Below are 25,671 nucleotides of genomic sequence, written 5' to 3'. Positions count from 1 at the left end.
GGCTGACTGGAACACTTTTTTTTTATTTTGCAAAATTGAATCTTGAAGCAGTCAAACACCTATTAGTGCAGTATATAACAAATTGTATAGTCCAGGAGCAACAGCTGCAATTCCAAAAAATCATCTCAATTTTTAGTGTATCCAAAACCTTGGTGGAAAAGCATGCTATATTAGATATTAGAGTCAAAAACAATCTTGGATCCAGTTTACTTCATCTTGTCACTGTTGAAAGTTTTTTCACTTGGTTATACTATAAATTAAAGATGCCAAGAAATTATATTCTTGGTTTAATCCTTTATCCAAGTGTAAGCACATAAAGTTTGCACCTGAAGTATCTTCAGGAGTGGGCAACTTATATTTGCACTGTCTTCACAGAACCATGTTCTCCTTACTTGCCTTAAATAGTCTAACCACATACTATACCAGCAATCAAAAAACCAAACCCCTTGAAAACCCAGACTGGCCTTTTCCACCTTAACAATAAGGAAGCTACAGATTTCTTGGGAAGGCTCCTGGAAAACAATCTACTTTGGTGTGACTCTCGATCGCACCCTCTCACATAAAATCCACATAGAAAAAACAAAGGCAAAAGTGAATGCAAGAAACAACATACTAAGAAAGCTCACTTCCTCCAAATGAGGTGCAGACCCTAGCACATCGAGATCTTCTGCCTTGGTCCTTTGCTATTCTTCTGCTGAATATGCCTGCCCGGTATGGTCCAGATCCTGCCATGCTGAAAAACTTGATCCAGCATTGAATGAAAGCTGCTGCTTAATTACACGATGTCTGAAACCAACACCACTAAAAGACCGGTATACTTTGGCTGGTATTGCATCCCCCTCAATTCGAAGATCTGCATTCTCAGCTGATGAAAGGAGCAAACAAATGATTGATGAACGCCACCCACTGTTCGGCCGGACCGCAGTGCCCCAAAGACTAAGATCCCAACATAGCTTCCTGACAACTGTTGAACCACCTAAAAACCTCCCAGAGACAAGACCTCAACAATAGCTTGCACTATATCCTGAAAATAATACTGGTATTCCAACAGCCGAACATCTTCCACGTGGTGCTCACATAGACTGGAATACTTGGAAAAGCCTAAACAGACGCTGGACGACAGGACGCTGCAAATAAAACCTCATCGAATGGGGCTACCTCACTGGCCCAGACAATTGTGAGTGTGGGACAACCCAGTTCATGGAACACCTTCTTTCTTGTCCCTTTCTTCCATCGCCTTGTGCAAAAGAGGACGTTATATCCTGCACAGAAAGAGTAGTTGATTGTGCAAGATACTGGAGGAAATCTGACCATGTTTATTGTATATAAGTTATGTATAGTTTCCTTTTTTTCATATTTAATTATTATTCCCTGTATAATTCGTCTACCAAATCTAAGCTGATCTCATTCTAATGTATCCTAATTTGTTGTAAATCATGTTGTACCACTCACTACTTGTTTGGATACGAAATAAATAATTATACTTGTCTGAAAGGATAACAGAATACTTTCAGAGGAAGAGTTTCTAAAGTCTTGGCCTAAGTCAATTGCCATCATTATCCCAAGACCAAGAAAGGATCCAACATAAGCTAACAATTATAGCAAACTTCTCTCCAGCACAAAATGAGACATTCTTGGATGCCATATAATGTTGGACTATTTAGTCTGCTTAGAAACATGTGTTGGCTAATGGAATTAAATCTGAACCTTTTGGTATTAAGACAGAATTGAAGCAAGACAATGCTTTTTATATACTTTTTTGTATATATAGCTTGTTTATACTTTGTACATGAGTGATGTGATGTGATTTGATTTGATTTGAAGGACAATATTTTATCAGCTGCTGGTGCAAAATTGGGTAGAGTAATAATTAAGGTGTGGAGAGTTTGTAGAAAGATTTAAATAAGCAGACAATATGGGCAAAATAATAGGTGCTAGTTTCATGTGGAAAAGTGTAAAGCTATGCATTTTGGGATAAAAAGATTACAAGCCATGTACCACATTGATGGAACTCTAGTCCAGGAAATTGATGGAGCTAGGAATTTGGGAGTGGAGGTAGATATATAGCTGAAGTTCAAAGGGCATATTACTAAGGTACTCAAGGTAGCTCATTGATTATTGAAGAACACACTGACAAGCAGAGATAAGAAAGTTATCATTCCTCTCTATAAGACCTTGATATGTGTAGATTACTGTGCTCAAGTCTGACCACCTGTGTTTCTTGGGGATGAGGAAGTGGAGGAGAGAATTCAGTCACCAAGATTGTGTGTGGTCTGTGAAATGCTCCTATGATAGGTGGAGTGTTTGTGGGTTGCAAAAGTTGGTCAATAAGCATAAAAGAGAGGATTGATAGAAACATGGAAGCAAGCTTTTATTCAGCCTGTTCCTAAAAAAGGGAGATGAAAACCAGCCTTCAAAACTGTTGTCCCATTACTCTCATCTCATTACACTTGTAAGTGATGGAGTTCATCGAAACAACCATCTTCTTCTTCACTTCCTGGAGACCCATCGGTTAATTGGTGATCACCAGTTCCTGCCATCCTTGTTATACATCAGTGATCTTTCATCAATGCTCAGTCCTATTCATAGTTTTGCTGATTACAACACACTACAGTTCACTCCATTCCTTTTTATCATCCAAACCCTTGTAGGGATCAGATGATTCAAGCTGTAAGATTTTCTAGCCATTCTCAAGTAGGATGAAGATAATTTAGTGAATTTTAATGCTATCAAAGCACATTGCAGCACTCTCATCACGTTTGATAACGTTCCACTTTTCAAAAGAAGATCGTTTTCTCTTCACTCTTCATCTTCCAAAAAGCTTGGTATTCTTCTGTTTAGGTCCTAACATGGCAGTACAAATATATAAATTTTCACATTTGGTGTGGCATACCAAATACCTCCATCACAATGCTTGATTCTTTCCAGAAGAGAGCTATTGATAATCTTGTCATTAACTTCTCCAATTATTTTGCCATAGATGCATTGTTTCTGCAGTGTCTTTTCTATAGGCATTTTTCCATGGATGCTGGGAATGGACCACCACCATTTTTTCACTTTCCTTTAATCATGTATGAACACATGCAGCTGCTTCATTCCACATACCTCTCTCCTTTGGAACTGTTTTCCCTCTAGTGAATTTAACCTTCAACTCTTCAAGAAACATGTTACCAGATTCCTTCTCCTGTTTTATCACTTGCTCATGTGTGGCTCAATCGTGTTATAGGTCTTACCTCTTGTGTGTGGGATTTATATTTAAAAAAAAAAAAATCAAGATCACCTTCAACGATAAACATCTTAAGCTGATCTGCATTGCATGCACTTGTGAGCAGGATAGACAATTTAGTCCGTTTCAATCCTACTTAAACAGTATTTTGTTTCTTGTAAGGGGGGGGGGGTCCACTCTCACCTTGTAACTTTTTTTTTTAATGATATTGTTTCTTGCATTAATATTTACCTCCAGTTTAAATTATACATTTTTGGTCATTTTATATAGCTTTCATATCTCCATAATGCCTTGAAAAAGCCAGACAGTTTGCTGGCGAAACTGGTAGGTTTTAATAAATGTTTTTATTGTAAACTGGTCTGTATTAATAAAATTGTATTTCTATTTACCTCCAGTCTTTCCTGGTATAAACACATCTTTAGCTTCATCAGTATCCTGCTCTGCTGTAGGGATTATTTTGCTTCTGAACTGATGACACATTTGAGAAGTAAACATCAAATTTCACCGTAAAAATCCTTGATTCTTCCTACACCGGAGTCCCAAACCTAAGGAGAGGATCCGGTGATGCTGACAAAATGGTGAATGGTCTATGAAACACTCCATCTATGATGATAGATGGAGTGCTTGTGAATTGTATTTCTGAAGATTACAACTGCAAATTCAGACAAATCAAATTGTGGCAATTTGTATAACTGACGATTTCGAGTAGAAAGTGAGTATACATTCAAATTTTTGAATCGCCCACAAAGGGGGTCATGTGGTAATAACTCAACAGGATAAAAGGCAGAGGGCTGTGCTAATCAAATTGTGTGTGAAGGTAGTTCTTTTCATGAAGGAATAAAGTTGCAAACTTTGATGTCTTATAATGTCTCAAAGCTGTTATCTAGATGCCTTCATGCAGGGAAGAATTATTGGAAATCGTGAAGGCCACAGAATTACTGTGGCCTTCACAGTAATTTGCTTCACAGCAATATTTATTGCCAGAGATTTTGGAATCTCTCATAGCATTGTATCCAGGTTCTAGGCACTTTTTCAAACCAATGGAATATTTTCCAGACCTTTGTTAAAAGGTCAGCCTCGTTCTACCACAGAGCATGAAGACAGGTTTTTGGTTATAACAGCAAGGCATAATTGATGCACCATGGCAGGTCAAATTGGCCCCATTCAAGCACAGGTATACGGATATCTTGACAAACTGTGGCATAACATCTGCAACAAATAGGCTTATATGGTAATATAAGCCTGAAGGCCTCTAACCATTTATCCACAGCTCGTCGTAGAGCACATTTTCAGTGGTGTTATATCCATAAAAATTGGACAAGACACCAATGAACTAATGTAATCTACAGATGACAGTCGTTTTAGTCTTTCCTCTGATTCTAGATGACACTTGATCTGGAGTGAAAGTAGCACTACTTACCATAACAAGAACGTTCTTGAAAAGAATAGACACGACAGTGCTGGGTCATTGTGTAGGGAAGCATTATGCTTGAGTTACAAGTGCTGGAAAAAGGGACTGTGACTGGTGAATGATATTGCAATGAAGTTCTTTAACATCATATTTGATTGTTCTGTGGTGCTGTAGGCAAAAAACAATGCCACATCATACATGAGCAGCAGAGAAGATACTTCTTGGAGACCATGGATATTAATTGGGTTGAGTGGCCTGCACGCTCCTCAGATCTCATCCCCATAGAGCACAATAGGGGGATACATTGCTGCTCAAAATTCCCCTCCAGAAAACAAATAAGGCCTTATCTTTGCTCTGAAGGAGGAGTGGACCAGTTTGCCTGAAGAGCTCCTGAATCACTTGGTACTAAGCCTGGTACGACATTGTGAAAGCTGTATTACAATCCAGAGTGGACATATTCCATACTGAAATGTCTCTGCACATAATTTTCTGTAAGGACTGTACATTACAAGAGCTGTAAATACCGTAATTCCTTAACTCCGTCCTTAGAAAATTGTAACTTTTGCCAAAAACGTATATTGCAATTTAATTTAATTTGTACACAATTTAGAACACATTTTTTGTGTAATATAGTTTATTAGCATGCTGGCAATAAATTTATGTCCACATTTGCCTTTAGTTAGGAACATTTTTTTACATACAGATAAAAATGTAGTTCTTCCTTAGCTTTTGAATGGCAGTGTATAAGAGGGAGAACTCTGTTAAATGCTGCCTAATCACTTTCTTTCACAATCTCTGGGCCTTTTCTATTTATAGAGTATGTTAATCAGACCTTTTTACAAACTTGCATAATGTATGAAAATTGATGGTTCCATTCGCTATTATTTGTAGCTTTATCAATTATATGAACATTTGAATGCCTACCTAACATCTAAAGTTGAAAATTTCATTATGAAATCATAATTTGGAGTTTTACTGATTATGTGAGTGTCTAATCTTTCCTTAATATCAGAAAAGCCTGAAAATTATTTCACTTTTCTGTATTTATTACTTGTATTCTACTTTATTTGAACATCAGATCTCCTCATCTTGAATCCAGTTATTTCAAATGGCTGATCCTGCTCCCTGCAGTTGAGGGATCAGATGTCATGAGCCTACTGTGTGTTGTTTAGCTGAAATGACATCCATCTTTCTTTCAATTTTCTCTAAATGTATTTAAAAAAAAAGAAAAGTCAAACAGGAAGTGGCTAACGTCTACATAGCCCACTTACATACAACGAAGTTGGCTTCTCTTCTTTCATGCACTCTGCCTCTTTACTCTGTGAAAGTGTTTATTTCTTGTAAAACTACCTAACTGTATTGTTTCTTGTTGTGATGTTAAGAAAAAGTTTCATATATTTGCAATTCACAATATAGTGACTTAAATTTATAAGTATAATTGTGAAAGATGACAGTTAATAAATGTTTGTAACTATTTTGAATACAGTATGAAATTATATATATATATATATATATATATATATATATATATATATATATATATATATATATATATATATATAGTAATCAACTATTTATCTGACCCCCATTGGGAAGGTGATTTGTTTTGACATTTGAAGGGTTGGGTAATTGAAGTACAATTACATGGTGCTATACCAGAAGTTAGTTGACATGCAAGGATCAGTTATTGAAGGATTGTTGTTTTCAAGGTTGGATAAATGGGTAGATTAGTGTACGTGTATTGAATACTATTGAAGGAATTGTGCTTAGTTTGGTACTAAATTTTATATGTATAAGTACAATGTTGAAAGAAACTTTTTTTTATCCCTTAGAGCATGCAACAGATCATTCAGTAATAGCAACTACTTCCAAGCTTCCAAATGGACATTTGGAACCAGCAGATGCAGTAGGTCATGTTTCTGTTTCCCAGTATGTTTGTGATAGCCATGACAAACTTCCTTATGCTCAAACACTAAATAATGGTTTTTGCCATTCCAGTTCGTTGTCAAATGGAACTTCACCTCAGCAGAAAATTTCTCTTTCCCAGGATAGTGGCACAGGTGTGTGTAGCTGGCATCAACAGACTGCTCAAAGAAAAGATAAAGGTTATACTATAGTTTGGTTGCGAGGTGTAGATAATTGTAATTCACAGTGCAACATAGGTGAAATTAGTGATGTAACAAACTCAGATACTGCTCATGTGCCTTATCCTTCAGACTCTTCTACCTTCTCCAATTCAGGGATTGCAAGGGAAGAAGGTGGCGATAATGGAAGGGAAGATTTTAGTGGTGCAACAGAAAAGGACTATAGTAGTCAAGGAACTGTTTCATCATCATCTTCATCCTCATCTCTTTCATCACCAGAAAGATATGCTTTAGATAATGGTATTGATTCCATTCCTCAAGGAGATTCAAATAACTGTTTGACTTCTTGCAAAAAAACCCAAGAATTTTGTCACAATGCTGCCTCCTTTGTGAATACAAAGTCCTTTTCTAGTTCCAAAGACAGTTCCGTAATATCTTCAAAGTCATATAGCAGCACACATTACAGAATTAAAGATAGCTTATCTTCAGGACAAGAGTTTGTTAGATCAACAAATACAGATAGGTGCTTAAAGAATAGCTGTCTTGGAGCAATTCCTTCAGAAAGAAAGAGACTTATTTCAGATATTAACTCTTCAAACAAAACTGTCAATTCAGATAAGCATTATAACAGGTATGATGAGAAACTATGTAATGGCAGTGCTAGTGCTTATGATGAATGCTGTAGTTCGAAAGAAAGCCGCTACCTACATTACAGAGAGAGTGGATCCCAAAGGGATCTTCATTATCATAGTGAAGAAAATGACTTCAACACAATCCATTATTCCCACCATCATTATACTGATAATTATGCATCTGAACACAAAACTAAATCTTGTACTGGATGGAAAAGTGCAGAAAATGAATTTCAGAAAATGTATGCTACAAACAGTAGAAGGGATGTGCCACAGTGGAAGCACAAGTGGCCCAGCTACAAACACCATGACTTGAAGTTTGATGATCATTTACCATATAAGCACAGAAATTCCCAGAATAAATACAAATCAGATAGGAATCGATATAATGGAAGGTCATCACATGAAATTCTGCTAAATGGTGTTAAAAAGTATAATAGTGATGAACATAAAGATTCCTCAGACAGAATTCAAAGCAATTGCAAATCAGAAAGGCAGAATTACAATGGATACCTTCAGCACAATGGTTGGAAAGGTAAACATGCTTTTTATATTTTTACCCTTTTATTTATGAATTTAAACATGTGTTAATAACTTAAAAAAAATTTTGTATTTTAACTTATATGAGGATTATTGATGTGGATGAGAATGTTCTTCAAATCAATTTAATTTTCCTTTAATTTCAACTTCTCAAAATAGACAAATTATGTAATTGGTCTGATCCATATCTTTTTTTTTTTTTTTTTTATTATTATTATTTCTTTGAATTATTCTCATGCTCTGTGTCTTAGCTTATGTGTAATGTTAATATTGTGATTGCTGATCGACCCATACGACTTTTCTGCTGATATTCAGTAGTATGTTAGTAGTAGACAGAACAGAACTAATTTCATATGGTTAGCGGTTAATAATCAGGCCATAATGATGTAATTTTTCATGTAGTGCTATCATAAGATCCTGTACATCCCCTGAGGGTATGTCAGGAATTTGATGAGATAATCAGGCCATTAAAGTCTTGTAATTCCATTATACAGTGCAAATATAATCTATTTTTATAGAAAATTTTTATTTATTTACTTTTTTTAAGACTATAATAAATTTAGTTTAATCCTTTATCCAAGTGTGAGCAAACAAAGTTTGCACCTGAAAGTATCTTCAGGACTGGGGTAAGGTGATACAACACCAGGACAAATCGTTGCAAAGGTGTAGCAAGCTACTAACACTCCTGTCCCAGTATCTCCTATAATGCAAAACACATCTCCTTGCGGATATGTCTAATGTTATGCATTAAGGGAAGGGCCACTAGCACAAGCGGCCCAGCTACAAGCACCATGACTTGAAGTTTGATGATCATTTACCATATAAGCACAGAAATTCCCAGAATAAATACAAATCAGATAGGAATCGATATAATGGAAGGTCATCACATGAAATTCTGCTAAATGGTGTTAAAAAGTATAATAGTGATGAACATAAAGATTCCTCAGACAGAATTCAAAGCAATTGCAAATCAGAAAGGCAGAATTACAATGGATACCTTCAGCACAATGGTTGGAAAGGTAAACATGCTTTTTATATTTTTACCCTTTTATTTATGAATTTAAACATGTGTTAATAACTATTAAAAAAAAATTTGTATTTTAACTTATATGAGGATAGTGGCCCTTCCCTTAATGCATAACATTAGACATATCTGCAAGGAGATGTGTTTTGCATTATAGGAGATACTGGGACAGGAGTGTTGGTCGCTTGCTACACCTTTGCAACGAGTTGCCGTGGTGTTGTATCACCTTACCCCAGTCCTGAAGATACTTTCAGGCGCAAACTTTGTTTGCTCACACTTGGATAAAGGATTAAACTAAATTTATTATACTCTAACCAAGTGAAAAATAAACTTCCAACATTTTTTTAAGACTGTTTTTTAAAGAACTAGAAGAGAAGTTGAAAATATTTTGATATAGTTTTCCTTTGCTTAAGAACAACATGAGCTTAAAACTCTCTTGTCGGTAATGAGAGTATTGTACATTTCTTTAGTTTTCTGTTCCCTCAGGAATAGGAATTTATAGGTAAGAGACCACCACACTTATTTGGAGGACTGAAGTGGCTCAAAAAAGTTTTCATGGTTGGTCTCTAGAGCAGAATTGTGGATTATGCAAAAAAATAATAAAAATATTTTTTAAATAATAGGATCTTGGCTCACCTATGGTAGTAATGTACTATAGCTTTTACAACCTTGTGAGAGTCAAAAACAAAAATCAGCTAATGCCTTTTTATTCCTGTATATAGGGCATAGGCGAGGCCATTTTTAGCCCTATCTAACTTTTTGGAGACTGAGTGGGCAGTTCAATCTCCACTGGTACCCAATCAGAGATAGCTGGCCCAAGGCTATCACTAATTAAGCAGCACGCAGTGAAGAGAGAGACGGCTCAACAAGTGCCGCCATCTCGTGGTTCCTAACACTTGTATTTAATGCGTGAAATAATGTGGGTTCTACAGTCGATTTTCTTGAGTTTATGGGACGAAAAACCCGAGTTTCCGGGAGAAAAAATCTGCTTGCCTATGCCAGAGATTGATTAACTCGGGAACTGGTCGAAAAAAGGCTTAGAAAAATTTCCTCTAGTCGCTGACTAGATTCCAAACCAAGAAGTCTTCCTTCGTGCAGTTAAGTGCCGTGGTGTGCAAACACCACATCCACTGGATGTTGTATTTAAAAAATGTTTTTTTTTTTTAGATTAATTGTTGACACTTTTTCATTTTCATCATCTTCCCATGTGTGTTTTAGGTTTGGTGGTTCATCACAGCCAAATAACTTGTCTTCTTGGTAACCAGATTAGTGCTCTGATAAGGTGATTAATCCTATCTGCATAGTTTATTATGGCTGTCAGTTGTGTGTGCATGTGTGCTTGCTTGCCTGCCTGTTTTGTAGGATGAAAAACCTGAATTTCTGGGAGAAAAAACCTTGCCACCTCTATAAGAAATTGGCTAACTCACCTTCAGTTGAAAAGCCCTGATAAAGATTTCATGCACCCTAGACAGGATTCAAATCCAGGTCTTTTTAATCAAAGGCATTATCAAATTTTCATATTGAGAAAAATTATAAAAATACATTACCATGCTTGTAGATTTAATGGAATAATTCAAGTATTCCATTATTTCTTCTCTATCACAAAGACATCATCATAATACAGTATAAGATTGTATTGTTGTGCATAGAGTCGATGCAAAGGAATTGGTCAGATTTAAGTTTTAAACTGAAGTGCAGATCATGCGCTTCATGTGAAGTGGAGGGCATTCTCTACCGAGTGCTTTGGGAACCTCCATGTAGAATAATGTTCCAGGAAGGTGAGAGGAAGAATGCATAGATGAATATCCTCTGTTTTGTACATCTTGTTTGTTCAAGTGAAGTAACCAGTATGGATAGTAAAACTGTGGACATATGATGTTTGGGTGGGTAATTTTTTTAGGTGCCTCTTGGGATCTTAGTGATATCACTTCCCACTTTACTAACATGGAGAATTTTGAAAAATATGCTCTTGACAGTGTTTGCATATGTTTGTCAAGTTTAGATATATTGGTGTTTTCTCTGTTGGTCTCATGGCCTTGGACATGTTTGTCACACTTCATCTCCTCAGTTGACACCCTGGAATCCAATTTATTCTAGAAAAAGAAAATAATAATTGTGCTTAGAAAGACATTTAAATAATGAATCTTTATAAATGCAGTCTTTAAAATAAAAATTATGCAAAACACACACACACACACACACACACACACACACACACACACACACACACACACACACACACACACACACACACACACACACACACACACACAAATACTTTCACCTTTCTGCATTCCCAATATTAGGAAATTATAATAATAAATAATAAAGGTAGCATGTATGCGAATGTAAAAGGAAATGAATTGTGGAAATAATGTCACTTGGGATGATTTGCATGGTTTGGGGTGGGGGGTAAGCAGGAGATGGTTGAGTTATTATCTAAAGATTTGATAAATTCAGTTGAAGTGATTTGTGTTGAGCACGTGAGAGGTTTGGTATCGAAATTTATAAATCGAAGATAGATAGATAGTACTATCAACAATCTGATGTGGAGAAGAATTTTGATAAGCGGGATCCTATTGTTTGATTGTTTGTTATGATCACAGATTCAATTTTAAGTGCTGTATTATAATCCATAGTAATTTGTAGTAAAGTTGTGTAAGGAAAATGACAAATTCTGATGAGCTGACTACATGTAAATTACATAAAGAAAAATTAATGTATTTAATTTATTTATTTGGCTATTGAAGAACACACTAACATGTAGAGATAAGGAAGTCGTTATTCCACTTTATAAAGCCTTGATATGCCTACATCTGGATTACTGTTCTCAGGTCTGGTCTGCTGGGTTTCTTGGGGATGAGGAGAAGATTTACTGGTGAGTAGTATCTGTTAGTATCTGTGGATTGTACCCTATGACCCATTGTTCTGGCTAGAGAGACCAGAACAAGGGGTCATCCCTGGAAGTTGAATAAAGGTGTGGTTGGGGTGTGTGTGTGGGGGTTAAAACTAGATTTTTTGCATCGAGAGTAGAATCAGTTAATGGGTTCAAGGAGAGGTATGATAGATTGTGTGGATAGTCTGGGTCTTCTCTGTGATGAGTTTTGGACTCCAAGGAGATACCTATACAATAATAATAATACAAAACTTATATTATATTTTGTGATAAGTATCTCATCACATCATCAGAGTGGATACACATAAAGAACAGACAGTTATATGAAGTGAGAATGGAATTGTTACAGAGTGCTGCTTCTATTCTATTGCATTTTCTGGTCACTCGCAAGACTGTTAGGAATACATGGGAAACATAAACATAGTAATTAACACAGCAATAAAACCAATAAGCAAAGAACACTACAGGTATGTAAAAGTATGGAGACCATTTTAAAAGAAGAATTTGATGCTGGATTATGCTAGATTCCCATCCACATTGAATTAAGGGAAATGAGACCAGCTGCTAGATCAGAGCATACTTTCTCCATATACTGTTTGACAGTACCATATACAGACTTAGACACTTTATGAGATCAAAGCTAATTGCAGTCATCATGACAGGAAGCAATGACAAACAAATTATGACACTAAGCCTGAAATTAAGCATTGGCATTCTAGTCAATGTAGAAAGAAAAGAGAGGAAATTGTTCTTGCTAGGCTCGGCATAGGTCACAGTCATCTTACACATTCTTATTTATTGAGGGCTGATGACCCACCTGTGTGTAGTAAAATGCAACAGGCAGCTTACTATTTGTCATATTCTGGTGGAGTGCCATGAGAGTAAGAAATTTTGACCTATCTAGCCAAGCCATTACACTCAGGCAGATGTTATCAGAATCAGACAGATGCATAATGTTTTTAACCTTTACACAAACACATTTGACTGTAATTTTAATTATATGTAGATTTCTTAACTTAATTTTTGTACATACATATTATTTGCTCATTTATGTTTCACTATTTATGTACTGCTGTAATTTTATTTATGTAAATACTGCATTGCTTAGCTTAATTTTTGTACACACACATTATTTACTCATTTATCTTTGACTATTTATGTATTGTTATAACCATTGACCTTCTATACTGCTGCAGCCTTTGCTAGGTGCAGTACGACCCTTGTTGTTTTTGTACCAATAAATCATAAACCAACCAACCAACCAACCAATCCTGATGATGGCAATTTGACTTCACCAGAATGTCAGAAGTATTAATTAAAGTTATAATATTCAGTTATAATTTCTGAGGAAATTATAATATACATTATAATTTCCTCAGAAAATAATAGTTTTGAATAGCTAATGTATAAGCCTTTCTATGAGAATTAACTGAATGTAAATGGTTGAATGTAAAAATTAAAAATGGAAATTTAAACTTATGCAAAGTGAATTTATTAGAAGTAAAATTTTCACCTTAGTATGAAAAGGCATCTTCAGTACAATAAGTACTGAAGATGCCTTTACTTTTTAATTTTTAAAAGTGCCACTGCAGTATAAGTGGTCAATAAATTTCCAATTAAAAAATATTTTTACAAAATGTAATATTTCCATATTGGTTATCCCCTTTATGGAAAATATTAGATCTCTTAAACATCAGATCTGTTTTTCAGTTGGTAGAAAGACCTTGTATAACCATTCTATACAAGGAATCTACTTTTGTGTAAAAGCTTAATTTTCTCCCATATTTATTTATTTATTCTTATAGCAAAAGGAATACAGAATAACTACAGGTCAATGTCCAGTCTGGAAAGCCAATCCAAGGCCTCATTCGTTACCTTGTGGATGTCCTGTAGCCCAACACTGTGAAATTGGTACCTTGGGCAGTCGTTCACAATATGAGTAATCGTCTGGGCCATGGGAGAACAATCACAATAAGGGTGGTCTAACAGCCCCATTTATGTAGTAGGTAGCCACATCTGCCCTGGTTAGTTCTGATCCTGTTTGATGGCCAAATCTTCCTAGGAAGAGCAAAACCAGACTGCAGAGAGCACATGGATCTTCTACCAGGAAGCCATTTGTTGGGAGATTGTTGGACCAGTATTCTCTCCACATGTCAGGTGTTGATGGCAGGGCAGCTGAAGAGAGTTCGTCCATGGACCAGAGAGGCTTTCTAGATTTTAGGCAAAGAGTAGGTGGATTTATGAGAGACTGGTGCAGGGTCAGGAGTGGGTTGCTCATTGCTTTATTAAATTCTTTAATCGAGGCTTGACTTCTTTGTATGTTTGGTGGAGCAATGTTAGATAGGACAGGCAGCCAGGAGATGGGTGCTTCTCACTGTCCCACTAATTGTGCGCATGGTAGAGTTTAGCTGGGTGTCTATAATGTTAGTGTGTGCACTTCTTTCTCAGACAGGGGCACAATATTCTGCTGCAGAGAATGCGAGGGCTAGTGCAGACAACCTTCTGCACCACAACCCCCGGGTTGTTCCAGCAAGCCTTGAAATGATATTGTTTCTCGTTTTAATTTTGTTGGACAGATTGGTGATGTGCCATTTATAGGTTAGGCTTCTGTCCAGGCTCCTCCATAGAAGAAAGCCCTATGGTTAATTGAGATAGCAAGTTCTGTTTTACTAACTCAAACTGCTCAGGTTCAAGATATTGGATATATGATTTATGTTCCTCACAACAGATGGCTATAGATCTCAGAGGCACCTGGAAAGCTGAGTGACGAAAGCTTGTTTCTGACAGGACAAAAGGATACTGCAATATTAAGAAGGCTTAGAACTTAGCAATACATTAAGAAATTCCTTTGATATACTAAACTGGAATCTGCGAGATATCTTCAGATCTAGAGACAGGTAGCCTGAAGTTGTTAAAGGCTTTCTTGATGAAAGACTCATTAAAGCCATTTTTCATAAAGGCAGATTTGCCTTTAAGGTTTCAAAGAACCCCCTATTCTACATGAAAGTAGATACCTCGTGGAATGGTTATACAAGGAGAACACTGTGAGACCTTTCTACACTGACCGAACTAAAACAGATCTGGTGTTTGGTTTGGTCATGGGGAATATTATATATCAATCTTATGTAAATTCCTGATTATTATCTTATATTAATTAATTAATTTTTTAAGTGGGAATTTACTGACTGTCAGTTGTCTTACTTACATTCTTATCATACTGAAGATGTCCTTAGGTGAAAATTTTACATCTAATAAATTTTACACCAAAACACCCCTATATACAGACGATACTCAATAATGGCTCTCTCTCTCTCCCTCCCTCCCCTACCTAGATTAGCAACGGAGAAACTGCAAAACACATTCTTAGAATTAAAACAGTGGTTAAAAAAATTGTCAGTTGATACCAACACGACAAGAGCATTGCAGTGCTATTCAGAAGATGAATATATACGTGTTAAGGTTTAAGTGCTGAAAGGACATCATGTCCGAGGTTTAATGGAGTATTGACAGCATTAGGAAAGGGTTAAAAACTAATTTTAATGCTTCCAATATTTCGTCTCAGTCAGTGAGAAATCTTTAGGGAGTACAAATAACACTTTTAACACCTAGATGTAACACCTTCTTCTTGTATGCAGGCAATATCATGTAGTGATGTGGACAAATATCAGAATGCGGAACTGGACATAAATAGCAGAGTAGGAAATGATTGTCAGACATACAAAAATATTTTCGCAAAATTTGGAGAAAATAGAAAGCTAATAATAAAAGCAAATAACTGTTGGATTTCTCCTTGTTTTCCAACACAATGTTCCAACAAACGAGAAAATTAGGAAAGAACTTAACGTTATAAGCATCCAGGAGTGTTAGCAGAGCTAATCTCAGGTGGTATGGTCACTGAAACAGAATGGGAGATGAAAGATTAGCAAAACAAGTGTTCTCTGCCAGGTTGGCAGGAAAAAGACCCAGAGGAAGACTGAAATATAGGTGGATTGATACAGTAAAAAGTGCTTTAGAAGATAGAAGTATAAGATCTGACAATGTTGGAGTCTTCACATGTAACAGATTGATTTAGAGGAAAATTGTAGATAGGAAGTTAGTAATGATGTAAATTTTACATGTAGTACTATCGTATTCTGTACACCCCTTGAGGGTACATGTCAGGAATTTGATGATGATGTTCCAACATAAATATGTATAAATTCACATGGAGAGAAGAGGCAAGGAATAAGAAAAGTCTCATTGATTGTGTTATTGTTGATAGTGATGTTTTCTCCCTGGTGCAGTACACCAGAGTGAACAGAGGATTTAAAATAGGAAGCGAACACTATTTAGTATTGAGCAGGATAAAATTGAATTTCCTATTGAAAAGAATAACATGTAAGAAAGTTTTAAAGAGAATAAAAGTTGAGCAGCTCTCAGATGTGAACTGTAGACTAAAATACACAAATATTATTGAAGAAAAAAATGAAAGAGTTTGAGAGCAGGAACTAAACTTTGGAGATTCATTGGCAAGGCCTGAAGAAAACACTGATTGATTCAGCCAGAGAGGCATGTGGTGAGGTTGTGTGCAAGGATAGAAAAATCAGAACTCCATGGTGGATACAGGAAGTTAAAGAGGCAGTGAAGGAAAAGAAGAAAGCATATCAAAAGTTCCTGGCAAACAAGTCAGCTTGTGCTCTCAGAGAATACAGACAAATGTAAGAAAGCTGAACACTGTGTAAAACTAGCTATACAAAAGTCATGGTAAAACTTTAGCAAAAACATAGAAAATAAATATCAGGAAGGTGGCAAAATATTCTAAAGGTTGTTGAAAAAGCTCAAAAATGGAGGAAAGAGTGTTGTAAAAGGAATTAGAGATGATAAAGGTGACATGAAAATGGGAGAAAAAGATATCTTTCATGTATGGAGTAATTACTTCGAAAAATTGCGAAATGAAACAATCAGTGGAAGCACAGTGGGGAAAAAACTCAACACACATGCAGTCAGGAATACATATCCATACCTTGAAGTAGTGAAAACCATGAAAAGCCTGAAATGTGGAAAGGCAGCAGGAGTAGATGATATTTGACCTGAAATGCTCAAGTGTGGAGGTATAAAAGTCTTGGTTGCTGCACTACATAGCTCAGAAGGCTTGGACAGAGGGATGAATTCTAAATGATTGGTGTAGGGCCCTCATAGTACCCATATATAAAAAAGGGAAATAAAACTGAATGTGAGAATTATAGAGGTATTTCTGTACTGAGTGTTCCTGGTAAGATTTATGCAAGTATACTTCAGAAATTACTGAAAAGGCTTGTGGAAGGAAGAACAAGCTGGATTCAGGCCAAATAGAAGCTGTCAGAATCAGGTTTTCACTTTATGACAAACAGTTGCGAAATCGCGAATATAAAAAGATCTGTATTTAAGTTTTGTAGACCTGCAAAAGCATATGACAAGGTGCCAAGAGAAAAGCTTTTCAAAATTTTACAGTTATATGGTGTCAATGGGCATTAAATCAAGCAATACTTAGTCTTTACTTGAGTTGTAAGTCAGCAGTTAGAATTGAAGGAAGTACAAGAAGATTGTTTGATATTAAATCAATAAGAAGACAATGAAAATGGGCAGAAACATTGAAAATATCAACTGCATTGTGGATGAAGAACCTATAGAACAAGTAAAACATTTTAGCTACTTAGGCACAATTGTTAGTGAAGACTGTAAATTAAATATGGAAATAGACAACAGAATCAACAAAGCCAGTATGGTAGGAAGTCGACTGAATAAATTTATATGAAATAAAGATAAATTAGTCAAAACACTAAATTAGCTATATACAAGACCATGTTCAAAACAATTTTAACTAATGGATCTGAGAGCCGGGTTGGAAATAAAACACTTGACCAAAGACTAGAGCCCACAGATATGAGAATCCTGAGAAAGATTAGGGGCATGAACAGATGGCATTAATGGCAATATCACATTAAAAACAAGGATATTAGGAAAGAACTTGACATTGTTAGCATCCAGGAATGTATTAGCAGAGCTAATCTCAGGTGGTTTGATCACTTAGACAGAATGGGAGAGGAAAGATTAGCAAAACAAATGTTCTCTGTCAGTTTGGTATGTAAAAGATCCAGAGGAAGTCCAGGATATAGGTGGATTGATACAATAAAAAATGCCTTAGAAGACAGAAATATAAAATCTATTATAAGATCTTATATTTCTGTCTTCTAAGGCATTTCTTGTTGTCTTGAGAGATAACAGATTGATTTGTAGGAAATGTTTGATAGGAAGTCAGTAATGATATAAGTTCTTCGTGTAGTACTATGATAGTATTCTGTACACCCCTTGAGGGTACATGTCTGGAATTTGATGATGATGATGTCACCTGGATAGTGACTTTAGAGTCACTCACGTGTTTCTTTAAGTATTGTGTTGTCTTTGTGTGTGTTACAAGCATTATTTGTACTCCCTAAAGATGTCTCAGTGACTGAGACAAAATATTGGAACCATTAAAATTAGTTTTTAATCATTTCCTAGTTCCGTTAATACTCCATTAAACCTCCAACATGAAGATGAGTATCCCCAGTAGGGCAAAATAGTCCATATTCCATAGCAACCAGTTGTCAAATACTTAGGGATACAGCTAGATAAAGGACTGTGTAAATGATGTTAATCATGTCAGTTCAAAAGCAAATGGGACAGCTATACCCATTATTATTCAACTGGGGTAGCTGGCTGTACATGCAGCTTAACTACTCCTATACAAGATGTTGATCAGGCCAGTCATGACAATCCATAACAAATGTTTGCAAATAATGTTCAATGCTTCATGGTTCATTGGAAATGTACAGATCAAAATCCCTGAGATCAAAACTCTCCTACAGAGAAAAGGGCTAGAAAATTCTTTGCAAATGCCACCATCCACCTTAACCCATTAATTCACCAAGCAGTAGACTACAACGAGCATGATCCTACAAAACACAAACATCCCAAACCATACTGAACAAGTGATATTTTTTTAAACTCTTGCCAGAAACCCAGAATTAAATAGCTAAAGGATCAGTAGTATCCCTAGTCTTCTGTTGTCTACTTCCAGGAAGCACGACGACAAATACCTTGAAACAAACAGTTTTTAAAAAAACTATACTGAACAGGTAGTTAAAAACTTATCTCCAATACCTTACAGTGGACAAGTCAAATACTCAGTCATCCTTAATCTATTAATTTATTTTCAGAATCCTGACAAAGAGATGCAGGTGGAATCAATCCATCGTATCAGAACAGTCAACAATTAACCTTTGTATATGTCTGGGAGTGGCCCTTCACATAATGCATGGCAATATAGTGTGCTTTGCATTATGACTGAGGCAACTGATGCAAAGTCAATAACCTTCATGAAGATGCTTCACACATAAACTTTGTTTGCTTACACTGAGGTAAAGAATTGATTATCTCATTATATAATAGTATATAATGAGGTAATGAATAAGGTAACGGTTGTAGATTCCAAAGCTTAGGATGTCTGAGCACTACGTTTTGTTGAAAGAGTAAGATGAGTGGAGTGTATTGTCATTGACAAAACTGTTGGTAGAATTAGTGGTAATCGAAAATAGTTTGTTGATGTATAGGAGGAATAGAATTAGAAATAGAACAGAGCACTAAGATATTCTTGTATGGATGGCAAAGCTCAAGAGAGGGTTCCATCCACCATGACACACAGTGAACACAACCAGAGCAGCTGGCTATCCAATTACAGAAGGTGGCAAGTAGACAAAAGGAAGGTAGTTTGTTTAGCAGACCTCAATGTCAAACACAATCAAAAGCTCTGGAACTGTCAAGAGCGACAGTATGTTTCTCCAAACCTTTTCATAGCATGTATTCAGTGGTGGGTGGTCTAGGCTGCAAGGTCCTCCTCCATGGCTCTTGACAGAATACATATTAGTGTTTATTATTTAACTGGTGAGCCTCTATTTAGTGGAAAAGTTGACTGTTGCTTTTTTTAGGTGGTAGGACAGTAGACTTTTTATTCTCATTTTCCTTTTTGGTATACGTTGGGTACATGCTTGCTTCCGTGTATTCCATGATAAGTTCCATCAGAAATAACATTGTAGACATGATAAAGGGCATGTGTTGGCTCAGGGGCACATGCAGTTTGGAGAAATGCCATTGGGACCAGATGACTTTTTAGTCCAAGTTGCTTCTGATATCTTTTTTTTTTCTCCCCCGAAAAAAACCATCCAAAGCATATGGTGCTCAGTTGCTGGTATAGTAGTTGATTTTCCTTGATCATCTGTGCAGGAATTGAAGGAGAAGATTGATACTAGGAGGTCAGTTTAGTCTAGTTTTTGTAGCACTGGTGCTATCTGAATAAAAGAAAGCAGTGGGAGTGCCAGTGAGCAGAAGTTGCGTCCACTGGTGAACTATATGTAGTTTATTTTTATAATTTTTCATTTATTGTTTTTTGGATTTTTTTTTTTTTTTTTTTTTCCCAACTAGTGGTGAAACTGTAAGCCTTTCATAGTTGGTGATGGAAAGGTTTAATAAAGAGTAGGAGCAGCTTTGGGGAATGAAAGCCTTGTGGACATGTCTTTCACCCAGTCTGGGTTCAAATCCACTGTAAGTATGAATATTTGTGAATGTCTAAAATTTTAGACACAAAATTCATCCACCACTTGACGAAACCATTTGGAGGCTCAAAGTGTTTCACATTTGGTTTCTAGATCATCTAATGCTTGGCCCTCCCATAACAATAATGTACTGTAGGCTTTTCTAACCTCTCATGAGTGAAATTCGCATAATACACACGCTTGATATATATTTTATTTTTAAAATGATAGACATGCAGAGCAAGTACCAACTCATGATTTATTCAGTAAATACTGTTTTCTGTGTATGTGCACTCCTCTTAAGGATTGCAGATGATGTTTTCTCTCCCCTACAACTGTCATTAGTTATATACACACACTAAAGCATTCGAAACTGGTTTTTTGAACTTATTTATACTTCAGTCTTTAAAAATTTATTTAAAATTAAAGAACTCTTTCTTATGGTCAAATTTGAATTTATATGTATTTATTTACAGGATCTGGATGGAATGAAAGGCACAAAGATTCTGTTAGAAATCACAAAAGGAATTACACTTACTCATATGATGATGAATACACTGTACACAAAGTAAGTGTGTTGCTCTTTCTTTGATAGAGAGTTTTTTTTTTTTTCCCTACATTATTGTATTTTTATGCTGCTGGAGGTGTCTTACCTATACTAAACCACTCTTCTTTATGTTGGGAGGCTTCCTTCCTTGTCCCAAGCAGCACATTATAGTTTTAGGCTAGCTTGTTAATGAAAAAATATAGAACAGCTGTTTGCATTAATTGAGAGAAGAGAAATGAAAACTGTTGCAATGCGTTTTAAGAACACAGTTGATAATATATATAAACTTAATGAATGAAGTTAATTTCTGTAGTTAAAAAGAGAATTGAGTGTTTTTTCCTCTCTAGTTAGTGGCAATGCAAATTCTCTTAATACACAAGCTGATATCCCATCTAATTGCACAGCAATATTTGCATTGAGATTCTGCAATATCCTTCTCATTCTTCTTTCTTAGTTTATTGAACCTCTAAGGTTCTTCGTTGCAATTATCAACTTTTTCTATTCCTTTCTGTTTTGATCTCTTTCATTACAGTCCAGGATTCCCATAAGTCTTTTCAGGTGGTATCCTCCCAGTGCTGCCACAGTCTTCATCTAGGTTGCTTTCCATCAGGTTATTACCCAGCTCTCATGACCATAAGTGAGGATGGGGACATAAACTGTATTGAAGACACCTTAAACATGTGGACAGACTTATGTGTTCGTCGAACATGTTGTTTATTTTTTAACGGTATATATTCGAACACAGAAACTAAGTAAATAATTAATTTATTAACTTATTGCTGATATTTCGCTGGTGTTATAACCTGCATCTTCAGAGCACTAAAACAGTTTTGTCACAATACGCGAGACTATCAACGGACTAGTTAAACAAAATTGTAGCAGCAATACAAAGACTAGAGTCCTGATTTTTGCTGCCCTCTATCTGAAGAAAAAAACAAAAAAAAAAACTGTAGCTATCACATAAGACTAGAGTCCTAATAAAAACTAGTGTTTTCTTAAGATGACTGTTTCCCAGATCTTAGGCAAGTTAATACAGCCATATTTGTTGAGATTTGGAGTGCGTTTCATCAATGTGTGAACATCCCCATCACCGAACACAAAAGATACGTCCGGAATTATCACTATGGCAAGTTGGGCCTAGCAGACCATGCTCTGGATACCCCTGCACACAGGATCAACTGGAAAAACACAAAAGTACTACACAGAAGCTCTTACAAGTTAGATTGTTCTTAGAGGCGACAGAAGCCCTGAAACACACTCCAAATCTCAACAAATATGGCTGTATTAACTTGCCTAAGATCTGGGAAACAGTCATCTTAAGAAAAAACTAGTTTTATTAGGACTCTAGTCTTATGTGATAGCTACAGTTTTTTTTTTGTGTTTTTTTTTTCAGATAGAGGGCACCAAAAATCAGGACTCTAGTCTTTGTATTGCTGCTACAATTTTGTTTAACTAGTCTGTTGATTACACCATGTTGTTATAGTCTCGCGTATTGTGACAAAACTGTTTCTTGTGCTCTGAAGGTGCTGGTTATAACACCAGCGAAATATCAGCAATAAGTTAATAAATTAATTATTTACTTGGTTTCTGTGTTCGAATATATACCGTTAAAAAATAAACAACATGTATTGAAGACAGCCAGCTTTACCTTCTGGCTTAACTCCCACTTCAATATTACTGAACAGCCAAGCTCCTGCAATATTGCACTTGCTGAGCCAATTTGAGTATCTAGCTCTACGTCCCACTTTCCATCACTCATGAATATGGCCTTAAGGTATTTAAACTTCTCCACCTGCCTCAGTGGGATTCCACTCACATGTAGAGTGCACTGGGATGGTTGTCTTGAGACCACAAATGTTTCCGTTTTGGCCACACTGATCTTCATCCTGGCTTCTGCACAAACAGCTACAAACCTATCCAGGGTCCACTGAAGGTCATCTGTGGAAGAGCTAAGCAGAACTAGGTCATCTGCAAAAAGCAGACGTCCAATGCTACATCTTCCAATTCTGACACACTCACTACTTCGACTGTGCCCATTCAATCCAGTCCATAAATATTATGAAAAGGAGAGGTGACAGAACACACCCTTGGCAGAGACCAACGGAGACTGTGAAAGGCTCAGACTTTGTGTTTTTTACACTGATACAACTCTGGGCATTCATACAGGAACTTGATGGCAGCTAATAGTTGACCATCCACTCCATACTCCTGTACTACTTGCCAAAGCTTATCCTGAGGAACTCAGTCTTCTACAAGTCTACAAAATGTGTAGACATTCTTGGCATGTTCCCAAGATTTCTCAAAGACTTGCCTTAAAGTGAAGATTTGATCAGTTGTGCTTCTACCAGGACAAAAGCCACATTGTTCTTCTTGGAACTTTGACTCAACTATGCTCGTGCACCTTCTTTCCAAGCACCTAGCATATGCTTTCCCCGACAGGCTGAGCAGAGAGATGTCACAATAGTTACTGCAATCTCTCTCTCTCATGTCCCTTCTTGAAGACTGGTATTATTATGCCTGTCTGCCACTGCTGTGGTGCTCACCCAGATATCCAAGCAGCCTGACACACTCGAGTCAGCCAGAGAACACTGTCTCGATTTAAGACTTTTAGCATTTTGGGCCGAATTTCATCCATCACCAGCAGCCCTGTCTGATTTTAGTGATTTTATTGCTAAATGGACCTCTTCTGCTGGTAGACTAGTCATCGTCCCGATCTGCACCTCTTGGATGTCCACAGCTGCCAGGCCATGTGTTAAGAAGGCTCTCAAAGTGTTCCCGCTATCTGTGGAGGATATCCTTCTCTGTTGTTAAAAGTGCATCAGAGGCCTTAATTGCCCTTATTCCTCCCTCGAAGGTGGCAGATGGTCTGCTAGAATACCTTGTTTGCATTTGCATAGGATGAGTCTAATCTTTCTTCAAAGGATTTCCAAGCCTTCTGTTTTGCTGTCTTTAGTCCCTCAGCAGCAGCTTTTCGTGCCTCAGTGTACCGGAAACTCATCTCAGGTAACCTGACCCTAAGCCATGTTAGGTAGGCGCCTCCTTTTTTGCCTGGACAGCTTTTTGGACCTCTTGGTTCCACCAAGGTGTCCTTTTCTCACTGCCTGTCACCATGCTGAGCCGTCTTATGCCACAGCATGAGAGTGCAGAGGCAGTGACAGCTTTTCTGAACAGCTCCCACTCCTCCTCAACATCTGCACTATGTCTGGGAATCTCTTTGAATTAGAGGAGATGTTATCTGTAAATTTCTTCCTCAACCTCATTTTTGCCTCATTTTCCAATGCCTTCCATTTCACGGGGTATAGCTGCTTAGGTCTACCAGCATTGATGGTAGCATTTGGTTTCTGTAGCCATAGAGTGTAGACAACAAGGTGGTGGTCATTTGACAGTTCTGCTCCTCTGCTCACACAAACATCCAGCACTGAGGAAAATAGGTCTGTTGAGACTATAAAGAAGTCAATCAGAGACCTTTGTCCAAGTGTATCCCTGTACCAGATATACTTATGGACTTCTCGGTGCTGGAAGAAGGTATTCATTATGGACAAGCTGTTAGTACAGCAGAAGTCCAATAATTTCAACCCATTTGCATTAAGGTCAGGGTCTCCGTTCCTCCCAACCACATCCCTCCATGTTTGGTTATCTGTTCCGACATGTGCATTGAAGTCACCAATTAGCAGGACTGATTCCATGTCTGCCACCCTGTCAAAAGCAGCATCCACTTCCTCTAAGAAGGCAGAGTATTCTGACTCCAGATTAGGTGCATAGGCTTGCACCTAATCAAGTTGTTGTTTTTCATCTGGAGCCTTAACACACATACCCGTCCCCCAATGGGATCCATTCAGCAACACAGTCTGACAGCCAGGGGGCTTGTGGGTATCCCCACACCCACCTGAGCAGATATTGTCGGGCTCACACCAGAGCTTCCACCCCCTCATCCAGGTTGATAGTTCCAGAGCCTCTCCTCTTGGTCGAAGAAAGACTGACTAAATCTAGTTGGTAGCGCTTGGCTTCCTCGACCAGTTCCTTTTCCTTCCCTGTCAGAGAAAAGATGTTCCAATTGCCTAAAGCCATTGTCGTTGCCATCTCCGTCTTTCTGCAGAACCATTTCTTTGCACTGCCCCTAAACACCTCCCCAAACAGGTAGCGGGACAACTAGTGAAGTTTCCTCTAGCAGAGTGTCTAGGAATGGTGTCTAAGGGAGACTGTAACATGTTTTTCGAATGGTCCCGCTTAAAACCCGAACGTGTCCCTTGGTAACCCGTGTGACAGATGATACGGTATGACCATTGTATCATGACCTGACCATGTTACAGTGTTTAGTAATGCCCTATTAGCACTATCGCCTTGGTTTGGGGCTGCTCAAGTTTCCCCTCATTGCAGCTAGCTTACATATCTGCAAGTTGTTCCGCTATCCACAACCTGTGGATCCTTCCAGTAGCTGAGGCTTGCCCTTAGCTTTTCTAAAATCTATAAATAAAACATGGACCTGCTTATTATATTCCTGTTTTTTTTAGTATTTATCTTAGTGTAAAAATCTAGTCTACTGTCGACCTATTATTTTCAAATCCCTCTTGATACTCACTTATATTTTCTTCAGCATAAGGCAAAATTCTTTTTAGTATAATATGAAATTAAATTTTGTTGCCTGCTGATAAGAGCAATATCCCTCTGTAATTTTCACATTCATTTTTGTTTCCCTTTTTATACATTGGAATGATTAGTGATT

The 25,671-nt window shown here is 37.0% G+C and overlaps 1 protein-coding gene across 1 annotated transcript in view; it reads left to right on the top strand.

Annotated features, from left to right (window-relative positions):
- Positions 1-25,671, top strand: part of LOC150103061 (uncharacterized) — a 234,394-nt gene that overhangs the window by 189,058 nt on the left and 19,665 nt on the right. The window contains exons 12-15 of the mRNA XM_090398078.1: positions 6,470-7,888; positions 8,145-8,151; positions 8,725-8,912; positions 20,878-20,969. Coding sequence (XP_090254204.1) covers positions 6,470-7,888; positions 8,145-8,151; positions 8,725-8,912; positions 20,878-20,969 — 1,706 coding nt within the window. The remainder of the gene's footprint in view (positions 1-6,469; positions 7,889-8,144; positions 8,152-8,724; positions 8,913-20,877; positions 20,970-25,671) is intronic.

This window comes from Typopeltis vanoorti, chromosome 9 (genome assembly GCF_054136105.1).
Source record: "Typopeltis vanoorti isolate ZY-2024b chromosome 9, IOZ_Tvanoo_1.0, whole genome shotgun sequence".
In the NCBI taxonomy this organism is placed as follows: Eukaryota; Metazoa; Arthropoda; class Arachnida; order Uropygi; family Thelyphonidae; genus Typopeltis; species Typopeltis vanoorti.
Note: the sequence above shows the minus strand (reverse complement) of the source record. Positions and strands in the feature narration are given on the sequence as shown.